The sequence below is a fragment of the Schistocerca nitens genome, chromosome 7 (genome assembly GCF_023898315.1).
Source record: "Schistocerca nitens isolate TAMUIC-IGC-003100 chromosome 7, iqSchNite1.1, whole genome shotgun sequence".
Lineage (NCBI taxonomy): Eukaryota > Metazoa > Arthropoda > Insecta > Orthoptera > Acrididae > Schistocerca > Schistocerca nitens.
This window is the reverse complement of record NC_064620.1, coordinates 54,927,356-54,940,427: the sequence shown is the minus strand read 5'-3', so window position 1 is coordinate 54,940,427 and position 13,072 is coordinate 54,927,356. Positions and strand designations below refer to the sequence as shown.

The 13,072-nt window shown below is 45.6% G+C and overlaps 1 protein-coding gene across 1 annotated transcript in view; it reads right to left on the bottom strand.

Annotated features, from left to right (window-relative positions):
- The window catches only part of LOC126195467 (ankyrin repeat domain-containing protein 65-like), a 104,240-nt gene that overhangs the window by 65,826 nt on the left and 25,342 nt on the right, over window positions 1–13,072 (bottom strand). Inside the window, exon 2 of the mRNA XM_049934095.1 lies at window positions 6,412–6,561. Within this exon, the coding sequence (XP_049790052.1) occupies window positions 6,412–6,561 (150 nt within the window). The remainder of the gene's footprint in view (window positions 1–6,411; window positions 6,562–13,072) is intronic.

The window sequence follows — 13,072 nt, the reverse complement described above, 5'->3', positions numbered from 1 at the left end:
ACAGCAGAGAAGGCAACAAATATGAGATGTCAATGTGATTGACGTGGTATCTTATTCTGATGGAAAGATAAAATCCTTCAACGCTTCATAAGTTACTTCATTCCTCTGTTAATGCACTCACGGTATCAAGAAAATTTGAGTCCAGGGACAATTCAGCGTCATATTAGAGTTTTCTATCAGAATGTGGCAGTGGATAAGTAAGTGCCAAGGCAGAAACCCGCACGGTCGAACGTCCGCTCAGAGATATTTCGCTGGATTGGCAAGTGCGGCTTCCATTGTTAGTCAAGTGGAAACCTCAATTAGGCACCTAGAAAATGCGAAGCGTAGCAGGTAGAATTTTACACGAGTGTTTTTGTGCGTATTGTTACGAGGCTGTATCTGAAGTCCAATGGCTTGTACGACCGCATTTCTGGGCAGCAACTGTTGTATGTGTGACTGTGGCCCGATCAGACTGAATCAGGTTTTTGTCGGCAATGAGCATGGTCGATTGCCATCGCTTATACTCAATGCCAAAGTCTTGGGCGACCATCCAGCAGAAGGTAGGTGCTGCAAAGAGGTGTGCAACAGCAGAATACCTTCTTTTCTCGTCTCTCCACCCGAAATCTGAATAAAAATCGAGTTTTGTGGGGCCTTACGTTTCTTTGGCCCGCTCACATCCTTCGTCCTACCACCGAATTATTTTCTAGCAACATCTCTTTCTATTTCCCTACAGTAATAGTGCACATTTGGTAACATGGTTTCCTCTAAGAGCACTTCACAATAATGAAAAGTTAACAATTCCTCTGGCAGAATCTGGCAACTCTTGATAAATGCCTTCGGTCACGTTTCTGCGCCTGCTCTCCTATGTGCTTTACCTTGTTGACCTGCCACGTGGAGGTTCATATTGCATACAAACGTCCAATGTGTGTGAATTCCTAATGGAACAAACTGCAGAGGTCATCGGTCCGTAGACTTACACACTACTTAAACTAAATTATGCTAAGAACAACACACACACCAAAGCCCGAGTGAGGACTCGAACCTCCAGCGGGAGGGGCAGTGTAGTCCGGAATATGGCGCCTTAAACCGCGCGGCCACTCCGCGTGACCATACTGCACATACAATGTCGCACTAGTGAAGGCTACTGTGGCATCATAGTCTAGCGAGATGTTTTCGTGCTGTGGATTGGGGTCCGTTTGTACAACCACATTATAGCAATATCGAAACCATTTGCAGAACAGGTGCAATACTAAACTAGAGTATCAGAGTACGAAACAGACTACAAACATTGCCACCATATATTTCAGGAAACATAAATTTCAGCTCAGTTGCAGAGAGAAGCAACATAACTCTGTTTTTCTGGTTGTTCTGCTGCCTATATTCACTTGTAAAAAATGAAAAAACGCGAAATGGTTTGGAATGATCGCATTTTTAGTAAGTGGAAGATTTAAGAAGTGATTACTCGCAGTCGTCGATCTAGCAAAATGAGCATGCATGGGAGTGAGTATTTTGCAATAACAGTGAATTTCGGCATGTGCTGATGAACGTTTCTTTTCGTTCTTGTTGTCAATGGACAAATGAATTACGGTGTTTGTAATTACTTTTGGAAACTACCACTTTCTTGGCGTTCGGGCATCAAACTGACATCTGACTGTTTCTGTTTTACCATGATATACTTTCACCCAGTCACCATGAAATACTTTTACCCAGTCATTCTATTGTGGTTCATAACATCTAAAATATAAAGGGTGCTAGGGGTATATGCGGAAATATTGTGATCATTGGAATCTTAAAATGTATCCATTTCAGTGTGGTTGTTGTTTTTTCTCTATGTAGATAGTCTTCCCGCAAACACGTCACATAATTTAGTACCTGAGGTTTTCTGCACGGTCGTAGCTGCACCACTAGGTGGACTACGCTTATCAGTATAGACTCACCGTTTTACCTCCATGTGTCCATAGTTAAACACCTGACGTGCTGGCCAGCGGAAAATAAGAATTAAAGGCTCCCTCTTGTCACGCCTACTTGCAAGTCCTCCTAATACACTCCTGGAAATTGAAATAAGAACACCGTGAATTCATTGTCCCAGGAAGGGGAAACTTTATTGACACATTCCTGGGGTCAGATACATCACATGATCACACTGACAGAACCGCAGGCACATAGACACAGGCAACAGAGCATGCACAATGTCGGCACTAGTACAGTGTATATCCACCTTTCGCAGCAATGCAGGCTGCTATTCTCCCATGGAGACGATCGTAGAGATGCTGGATGTAGTCCTGTGGAACGGCTTGCCATGCCATTTCCACCTGGCGCCTCAGTTGGACCAGCGTTCGTGCTGGACGTGCAGACCGCGTGAGACGACGCTTCATCCAGTCCCAAACATGCTCAATGGGGGACAGATCCGGAGATCTTGCTGTTGGAACAGCAAGTTCCCTTGCCGGTCTAGGAATGGTAGAACGATGGGTTCGATTACGGTTTGGATGTACCGTGCACTATTCAGTGTCCCCTCGATGATCACCAGTGGTGTACGGCCAGTGTAGGAGATCGCTCCCCACACCATGATGCCGGGTGTTGGCCCTGTGTGCCTCGGTCGTATGCAGTCCTGATTGTGGCGCTCACCTGCACGCCGCCAAACACGCATACGACCATCATTGGCACCAAGGCAGAAGCGACTCTCATCGCTGAAGACGACACGTCTCCATTCGTCCCTCCATTCACGCCAGTCGCGACACCACTGGAGGCGGGCTGCACGATGTTGGGGCGTGAGCGGAAGACGGCCTAACGGTGTGCGAGACCGTAGCCCAGCTTCATGGAGACGGTTGCGAATGGTCCTCGCCGATACCCCAGGAGCAACAGTGTCCCTAATTTGCTGGGAAGTGGCGGTGCGGTCCCCTACGGCACTGCGTAGGATCCTACGGTCTTGGCGTGCATCCGTGCGTCGCTGCGGTCCGGTCCCAGGTCGACGGGCACGTGCACCTTCCGCCGACCACTGGCGACAACATCGATGTACTGTGGAGACCTCACGCCCCACGTGTTGAGCAATTCGGCGGTACGTCCACCCGGCCTCCCGCATGCCCACTATACGCCCTCGCTCAAAGTCCGTCAACTGCACATACGGTTCACGTCCACGCTGTCGCGGCATGCTACCAGTGTTAAAGACTGCGATGGAGCTCCGTATGCCACGGCAAACTGGCTGACACTGACGGCGGCGGTGCACAAATGCTGCGCTGCTAGCGCCATTCGACGGCCAACACCGCGGTTCCTGGTGTGTCCGCTGTGCCGTGCGTGTGATCATTGCTTGTACAGCCCTCTCGCAGTGTCCGGAGCAAGTATGGTGGGTCTGACACACCGGTGTCAATGTGTTCTTTTTTCCATTTCCAGGAGTGTAGTTACAATTATTACCCCCTCCCCAAATGAAATAAAGACTGCTGTAATGCTGTTCAGTACACCGTCCTCAGACGGCAATAGAAATACCTGCTTTTATACTCATATTAGTAACACATTGTATATGTGAACTACAACTGAAACTTTGAAACTTCCTGGCTGATTAAAACTGTCTGCACGACCGAGACTCGAACTCGGGACCTTTGCCTTTCGCGGGCAAGTGCTCTACCAACTGAGCTATCGAAGCACGACTCAATCCCGGACTTCACAGCTTTACTTCTGCCAGTACCTCGTCTCCTACCTTCCAAACTTTACAGAAGCTCTCCTTCTGTAAAGTTTGGAAGGTAGGAGACGAGAAACTGCAGGAAGTAAAGCTGTGAGGATCGGGCATGAGTCGTTCTTTGGTAGCTCAGTTGGTAGAGCACTTGCGAAAGGCAAAGGTCCCGAGTTAGAGTCTCGGTCGGGCACACCGTTTTAATCTTCCAGGAAGTTTCATATCAGCGCACGCTCCGCTGCATAGTGAAAATCTCATTCTGGCAACTCAAACTTTCAGTTCAACCACTTGGAACATGGCTGGGACCAATTACAGTGTCACTGTGTGCAACGGTTCTGGGAGAATAGAGACAAAAACCACATCAGGTGTCAAGTTCGTGCAGACCCATTCTCCAACAAGTAGGAAGGAATACCCACAAAAGAAACTCTTATTTGCTGTTAGCTACATTGCCGGCAACTTCAAAACGGACTTCTTTGAGAGCATATGTACCTTTTCTAAGTACTGCAGATGTAGATGTTAAATAAAGGGAAGTCAACGTTGTCGTATCACCAATATCATGAAAAGGATAGAATTCTTTTCACCACAAAGATGGCACGTTTAGCTGGATACGGAAACGACGAAAAGACTGTGACATATGAGCTTTCAACCAAAGCATTCTTAGGAAAGGAACGTAAACGTAAATGTGAAACTCCGTCCACGTGCCTTGGCGGACCCAGCGGTGCCGACCGGCAGCCGTATCATACTAAACCCACAGGCGTCACTGGATGCTGATATGGAGGGGCATGTGGTCAGCACACCGCTCTCCCGGCCGTATGTCAATTTGCGAGACATGAACTGCTACTTCTCAATCAAGTAGCTCCTCAGTTTGCCTCACAAGGGCTGAGTACACCCCGGGTGCCAACAGCGCTCGGCAGACGGAATGGTCACCCATCCAAGTTCTAGCCCAGCCCGACAGCGCTTACCTTCGGTGATCTGATGGGAACCGGTGACAGCACTTAGGCAAGGCCATAGGCTTTGGAAAGGAACAAACGCACATATTCACCGAAGCAAGCACACCTCACGCACATGACTGCTTTCTCCTGTCTCGTAACATCCTTTTCGTAGTGCCTATCTGCTACTCAAAGTGTCATCTTTACGGTGAGTAGCGATCTATCCTATTCATGACATAGCAGATAATGAGGTTACACAGATATACAGGGTGTTTCAAAAATGACCGGTATATTTGAAACGGCAATAAAAACTAAACGAGCAGCGATAGAAATACACCGTTTGTTGCAATATGCTTGGGACAACAGTACATTTTCAGGCGGACAAACTTTCGAAATTACAGTAGTTACAATTTTCAGCAACAGATGGCGCTGCAAGTGATGTGAAAGATATAGAAGACAACGCAGTCTGTGGGTGCGCCATTCTGTACGCCGTCTTTCTGCTGTAAGCGTGTGCTGTTCACAACGTGCAAGTGTGCTGTAGACAACATGGTTTATTCCTTAGAACAGAGGATTTTTCTGGTGTTGGAATTCCACCGCCTAGAACACAGTGTTGTTGCAACAAGACGAAGTTTTCAACGGAGGTTTAATGTAACCAAAGGACCGAAAAGCGATACAATAAAGGATCTGTTTGAAAAATTTCAACGGACTGGGAACGTGACGGATGAACGTGCTGGAAAGGTAGGGCGACCGCGTACGGCAACCACAGAGGGCAACGCGCAGCTAGTGCAGCAGGTGATCCAACAGCGGCCTCGGGTTTCCGTTCACCGTGTTGCAGCTGCGGTCCAAATGACGCCAACGTCCACGTATCGTCTCATGCGCCAGAGTTTACACCTCTATCCATACAAAATTCAAACGCGGCAACCCCTCAGCGCCGCTACCATTGCTGCACGAGAGACATTCGCTAACGATATAGTGCACAGGATTGATGACGGCGATATGCATGTGGGCAGCATTTGGTTTACTGACGAAGCTTATTTTTACCTGGACGGCTTCGTCAATAAACAGAACTGGCGCATATGGGGAACCGAAAAGCCCCATGTTGCAGTCCCATCGTCCCTGCATCCTCAAAAAGTACTGGTCTGGGCCGCCATTTCTTCCAAAGGAATCATTGGCCCATTTTTCAGATCCGAAACGATTACTGCATCTCGCTATCTGGACATTCTTCGTGAATTTGTGGCGGTACAAACTGCCTTAGACGACACTGCGAACACCTCGTGGTTTATGCAAGATGGTGCCCGGCCACATCGCACGGCCGACGTCTTTAATTTCCTGAATGAATATTTCGATGATCGTGTGATTGCTTTGGGCTATCCGAAACATACAGGAGGCGGCGTGGATTGGCCTCCCTATTCGCCAGACATGGACCCCTGTGACTTGTTTCTGTGGGGACACTTGAAAGACCAGGTGTACCGCCAGAATCCAGAAACAATTGAACAGCTGAAGCAGTACATCTCATCTGCATGTGAAGCCATTCCGCCAGACACGTTGTCAAAGGTTTCGGGTAATTTCATTCAGAGACTACGCCATATTATTGCTACGCATGGTGGATATGTGGAAAATATCGTACTACAGAGTTTCCCAGGCCGCAGCGCCATCTGTTGTTGAAAATTGTAACTACTGTAATTTCGAAAGTTTGTCTGCCTGAAAATGTACTGTTGTCCCAAGCATATTGCAACAAACGGTGTATTTCTATCGCTGCTCGTTTAGTTTTTATTGCCGTTTCAAATATACCGGTCATTTTTGAAACACCCTGTATAAGAGTGCAGGTGTTGGCCTCACCTCAGCCGCAGCGAAGTGTAGGGCGGTCCGGCCCAGCGAGTCCCTCTGGTGCGTCGAGGCGCCCTCCTGCAGCAGGTGACGCAGCGCCTCGCAGTCGCCGCGACGCGCCGCCGCATGCAGCGAACTCACTCGGTGTCTGCTGGTGGTGCTCTGCACAGAGGAAGCAGCGCCGTCTGTCAACGTGCCTTCTGAGCCCGAGGATTTACAACTGTTAACGTCGAAATGGTTCAAATGGCTCTGAGCACTATGGGACTTAACATCTATGGTCATCAGACCCCTAGAACTTAGAACTACTTAAACCTAACTAACCTAAGGACATCACACAACACCCAGCCATCACGAGGCAGAGAAAATCCCTGACCCCGCCGGGAATCGAACCCGGGAACCCGGGCGCGGGAAGCGAGAACGCTACCGCACGACCACGAGCTGCGGGCTGTTAACGTCGAAATTTCTGTTGCTCTGATCACTTTTGACAATGTAAACTGGGAGAAGCTTGTTGAGAACACATTGCAAGGTAAAGAGCTGGTTTGGAAGACACGTGCCTAACTAACTACAGCTCAATCAAAAGGCTCCGATAAAACAGAGTGGATAGCATAAGGGATAGATTTAAAGTATGGTTATTATCTGGCGCACTCTTATCTGTCCGCAGCTCGTGGTCTAGTGGTGTACCTACCAACGTGCGAGTTTTTCGTATTGGCCTCAGTGTAATGGATCGCTGCAATCGTAGCCATGAAACTGATACATTACCTTGTAACGCCGGAAGTGCACATCCTCCTATTTCCATCTATTGTTCTATAAATTTTTTCCTTATTTTGTCACCTGAAGATATGATGGTTCAAATGGCTCTGAGCACTCTGGGACTCAACTGCTGAGGTCATCAGTCCCCTAGAACTTAGAACTACTTAAACCTAACTAACCTAAGGACAACACACACATCCATGCCCGAGGCAGGATTCGAACCTGCGACCGTAGCGGTCGCGCGGTTCCAGGCTGTAGCGCCAGAACCGCTCGGCCACAAGCGGCCGGCTGAAGATATGACATTTCTGTCTATTTTTATATTGTAATTCTTTTACTGTTTGTATATATATATATATATATATATATATATATATATATATATATATATATATACACTGTATATTATGCATTTATGTCGATGTATAATTGGTTTGTTTTGTAAATATTATTTGTATTTTTACGCTGGGTCTTGCCTAGGGAAAACTATGCTACCGAACGATTACATCGATAGGTCGTGTGAAGAATCAAAGTGTGTAGGATCTTTGGTAGTGTTAACTCTGCCGCGTGGAGCGCGGGCAGAGGGAGAGGCTGGCTGGGGTGGTGCAGTGGGGCAGGTGTGTTGTGTGACGCTCCCGCGAGTTGCCACGCGTTAGGGGTTTGGCAGCATGTAATTGCGCTCGACTTGCTATGACAGTTTCTGACACGGTGTCGCGGAGGGAAAGCATTAGCTGGCACACATCAAGAGCCCGTTTCGCTTTGTGACCGTGTCGAGAAGAAGGCGCGCCTACATCCAGCTTCTGCAACAGCGACGGCCGACAATGAGTGACTGTCGCCACCTCCTCGATCGACGGCTTCAAACCTTCAATCAACCAACAAGGAAGACTGGAAGCACGTAAAGTTTTAGAACTGTATGGCAGACCTCAGCTTTTCAAACTGTTCCATGTTCATAACTAAATTACAGCAACGTAGCATGAACCTTTGTTGCTCATTGTCCAAATTGCATTACCAAGCAGGGTCTCTTCCTTTTCCGGTATGAACCCGAGTGTCGTTGAAATTCAAACGCCAGCATCATTCGATTTCACTGGTTTAATTTCAAAGTTCAGTTAAGGTATTCATAGCTGGCTACTATATTTAGATTACACAAGCACAAATTAAGAGTGCGAGTTTTGTTACCGTATTTTAGCTTACCTGTGACTGCAGCTCAGCTTGGTACGTACTAAATTTTACTATTGTTAATTGTTCAGAATCATTTAATTCAAGTTCAAAGTTAAATCTCTTATTTCTAATTTGCGTAGATTCAAGCAGCTTTTGAAATGGTTGTTGAGGTAGTCCAAGACTAACCGTATTTTACTGAATTTCGATGTGCTTCAGAAATAAAGCTCACTATTAATTTCAGTCACTAAATGAACTTTCAATTTTCCGGTTCTATTAATTCTTTTGCTAAATTAAGTCAGAGTGTAGCGAAATTTATTACTTCTGACAAACTTTCAGTTTTCACACTACACGTGTCAACCTTCAGTTGCCACGCTTCTAGTGCTAATTATATGTGTAATAACCTTTCTTTTTCAGTTACTATAGTAATTGTCCATAGGACTGGCGACCGTAATTTCCCCCAAATCTCAAATATGTAATTACCGCTAGTTAATTGTTAACGTAACGGCCGCACATTTACTTTCTTTATTAACTTTACCCCTTTTCAAAATTAATTTCCACCAGTTTCATTGGCATTTTTCCTTTCATTTAAATGTAACCCTTTCCTCCCTCTTTACCGACAGATTAACTTCGGTGACGATTGCTTCTCCGAAATTTCCATTAGGTACACGCGGTTTAATTTTTCACTGTCATTAAGGTCGATAAGTGAGGGGGAGGTTACAACCTCACGGTTGATTTCCTGCGGTCATGGTCATTGGAGATGGTTTCGCCGACAACTGGCTTTTCTCCACAGGACGTCGGAGGCGGCTATCTCGGGAGAGATTCTCGTGCGTCCCGATTCAGCCTTCTTTCCTCGGTCGAAAAACGATACCGTCATGTGGCTTGTTGGCCATTATGTCCACTACGTGATGGTGAGTGGATATGACGCAGATCCGTGTGCCTGTTCCCACTATATGGCCACCGCACATTGGACGTGGCTCCGGATGCCCCATTATCGAGAATTTTTTTTCTAATATTTGTTGTATCTTGTTTTTCATCGCCAAGGCGTTGGATGAGTTGCAATGCCCCCTTTCTCATTTTTTTTTATTTTTGTGGACACTTCTATAGATTTAAATGTTCCACCATGTAGAAGTGGCGGAAGAAAGAATGTGTGGGAACGTTAAAATTGACGCCCCAATCCTTCCTATACGTTTTTCTGATTTCACTCTTTTGTTTTTGTCGAAATGACTTCTTTTGTTTTATTTTAATTGGTTGCCTTCAATAAGTGTTTTGGAAAAAACGAGAATATTTTGTTTTTTGAAGGAATACACTGCCATTTGAGTGTATATTTCGGTGTGTTTCCTGTGTCAAAGAAAAAAAAAAAAAAAAATAAGGCGCTGCAGTCATGGACTGTGAGGCTGGTCCCGGCGGCGGTTCGAGTCCTCCCTCGAGAATGGGTGTGTGTGTGTTTGTCCTTGGGATAATTTAGGTTGGGTAATGTGTGGGCTTGGGCACTGGTGGCCTTGGCAGTTATTAAAAAAAAAAAAGTGCATAGCGTTGCTGCCTCTGGATCACGGGGCCCAACTTCGATTATCGACCGGGTTGGGAATTTTCTCTGCCCAGAAACAGGGATTTTGTGTTGTCCTCATCATCATGATCATCGTCATAATCATCATCATCATCATCATTCGTGACAGTAGCTCGACTGGATTGTGTAAAAATTGGACTGTGAAAAATTGGGACTCTGTACGGGTCCTGATGACCGCGCAATTGAACAGCCCACAAACCAAACATCATCATCATCACCCTTATCTATATATTTAGAAGCTGTGCTCCAGCGTTGCTAACGAAAGGACCATGTGGCATAATCTCACAGTTCGACAAACAGGGTGTTCGAGTTTTGCAGAGGAAAATGGTTCAAATAGCTCTGAGCACTATGGTACTTAACATCTGTGGTCATTAGTCCCCTAGAACTTAGAACTACTGAAACCTAACTAACCTAAGGACATCACACACATGCATGCCCGAGGCAGGATTCGAACCTGCGACCGGAGCGGTCACGCGGTTCCAGACTGAAGCGCCTAGACCGCACGGCCACACCGGCCGACTTTTGCAGAGGATGCGGCTATTGTAGGTATGCCATCGTCCAGAAATCGCGGTTCCACACCAAAATCAGCAACGCGAATAAATACCACAGAGATTGGCACGGCTTCGCTGCAGTCCGCAAGAACCAGTGGGAGGCACTCCAGAAGACACGCCCACCCACTCAGCATATCAGCGCCCTCACGTTGAGGTCAATATTGTGTCGCGCATGTAGTACCTCGTCCGTAGGATGGCTCTGAGTAATTTGGGATTTAACATCTGAGGTCATCAGTCCAGTAGAACTTAGAACCACTTAAATCTAACTAACCTACGTACATCACACACATCCATGCCCGAGGCAGGATTCGAACCTGAACCGTAGCGGTCGCGCGGTTCCAGATAAAAGCGCCTAGAACCGCTCGGCCACACCGGCCGGCCGAGGCAGTCAACATCACAGTGTAGGACCACCAAGCTATCAAAGTTCCTGACGAAGTGGCTCTTTAGTAAATGTTGAAGAGTGTAACTCACGAGTAAAGTTCGTTAATCAGTGTATCGAGCGATGCTTTACTATTCCATAATAGTTGTAAATTGTCCGGTACACCTGTGACAAAGAAGTATGTGGAAGTTAAGTAAATTTTTTATTCAGTAAGGTAATAAACTAAATAATAATATTATAATAAAATATAATATAATAAATATAATATAATAAATGTAATATAATAAATGTAATAATAATAATAATAAATAAATAAAATATAATAAATATAATATAATAAAAAAATAATAATATAATAAAATAATGTAGTAAAATAATATTTCAGGTGTCCTAGTTTGATGAATCTCCTCCCAGAGCAGAAACGGAAGTTATGGCCAGATGAAAGTATTTTCGTCTCTTCACAACACTAGGCAAGGGGGTGGGATGTTAGGGCGAAGAGACCAAACTGCGAGGTCATCGTTCTCATCGGATTAGGGAAGGACGGGTAAGGAAGTCGGCCGTGTCCTTTCAAAGGAACCATTCCAGCATTTGCCTGGAGCGATTTAGGAAAATCACGGAAAACTTAAATCAGAATGGTCGGACGCCGGATTGAACCGTCGTCCTCCCGAATGCGAGTCCAGTGCACCACCTCGCTCGGCAACGACGGAAAAGAGTTCCAAGTAATGGTAGAGAAGATTCAAGCTACAGAAACTATTATGGGAGGACAATACAGTAAAGAAAACGAAATTAATAACAGGAGGAAATGAAGGAATAGAAATAATGCCCAATGGAGAGAAACTACGTTTGCAATGCTTTATGCATGTCAAGAGTAGAGTAAAAAATTGTTGGAGGTGTAGCAACAACAGTAAATCGATCATACGAATGGCAACATTGGTGTTTTCGCTTTTTTTAGTATTTTAGAACTGAGAGGTTTCTTAATAGTTCCATTCCGGAAGAAGAAGTGTGGGCAAAAGGAGAACGGACAGGATGATGGGACTCGTGTTAACACAACAGGAAACAACTTTTATGGTGCGAGAAGGAACCACAGAAGGCAAAAATTGTGGAGGAAGACACAGATTGTAACACATGTAACAATTAGCGGAGTTCGTTCCGTTTAGATACTACTATGAGATTAATAGTCTAATGAGTACGGAATATGGATTGAGAGTGAACGGGAAAGAGACAGTAATAATGAAAATTAATAGAAATGAGAGTAGCGAAATACTCAGCATCAAAATTGGTGATCACGAAGCAGTCGAAGTTAAGGAATTTTGCTACCTTGGGAGCAAAATTACCCGTGACGGACCAAGTAATGAGGACATAAATGGTAGATTAGCACAAGCAAACAGATCATCCCAGGCCAACAGAAGTCTGCTGATGTCAAACATAGGTCTTAAATTGAGGAAGGAATGTCTGGTTCAAAAAAATGGTTCAAATGGCTCTGAGCACTATGGGACTTAACATCTGTGGTCATCAGTCCCCTAGAACTTAGAACAACTTAAACCTAACTAACCTAAGAACATCACACACATCCATGCCCGAGGCAGCATTCGAACCTGCGACCTTAGCGGTCACGCGGTTCCAGACTGAAGCGCCTAGAACCGCACGGCCACACCGGCCGGCGAAGGAACGTCTGAAAATTTACGTTTGTAGCGCAGCATTGTATGACAGTGAATCATGGGCAGTGAGAAAACCGGAACAGGGTGGTCAAAGCGTTTGAGATGTGGCGCTATAGAAGGTGTTGAAAATTAGTTAAGGTGAGGCAAGGAATCAGGATGTTCTCCGAAGAATTAGCGAGGACAGATGAAGAGGTTAGCGCAGGAGAGGAATTAGTGGCGTGCCGCATCAAAACAATCAGAACACTGTTGACTCAAAACAAAAAAGTGGAACCTATGTCAATTAACCTTGTTTACAGTATTCATTCCTCTGTCTCCATCTCCAATTGCTACTCACGTCATTCTTCCTGGCATAACCAAAATGGTGATTCCTTCGTTCCCAGAAACATCCTGTCAACTCCTACTTTCTTTTAGTCACTTAGCGCCATAAGTGACGTTTAGATTTTCCCCGATTCACTACCTCCTCATTAGTTAATCGCTACAACCTTCTCAGCGTTCATCTATAGCTAAACATTTCAAAAGTTTGCATTCTCCTATTTTCTGAATAGCTAATCCTATATGTTCACTTTCGCACTCGAGAAAAATACCTTCAGGAACTACTTCCTAACTGTTGAATTTG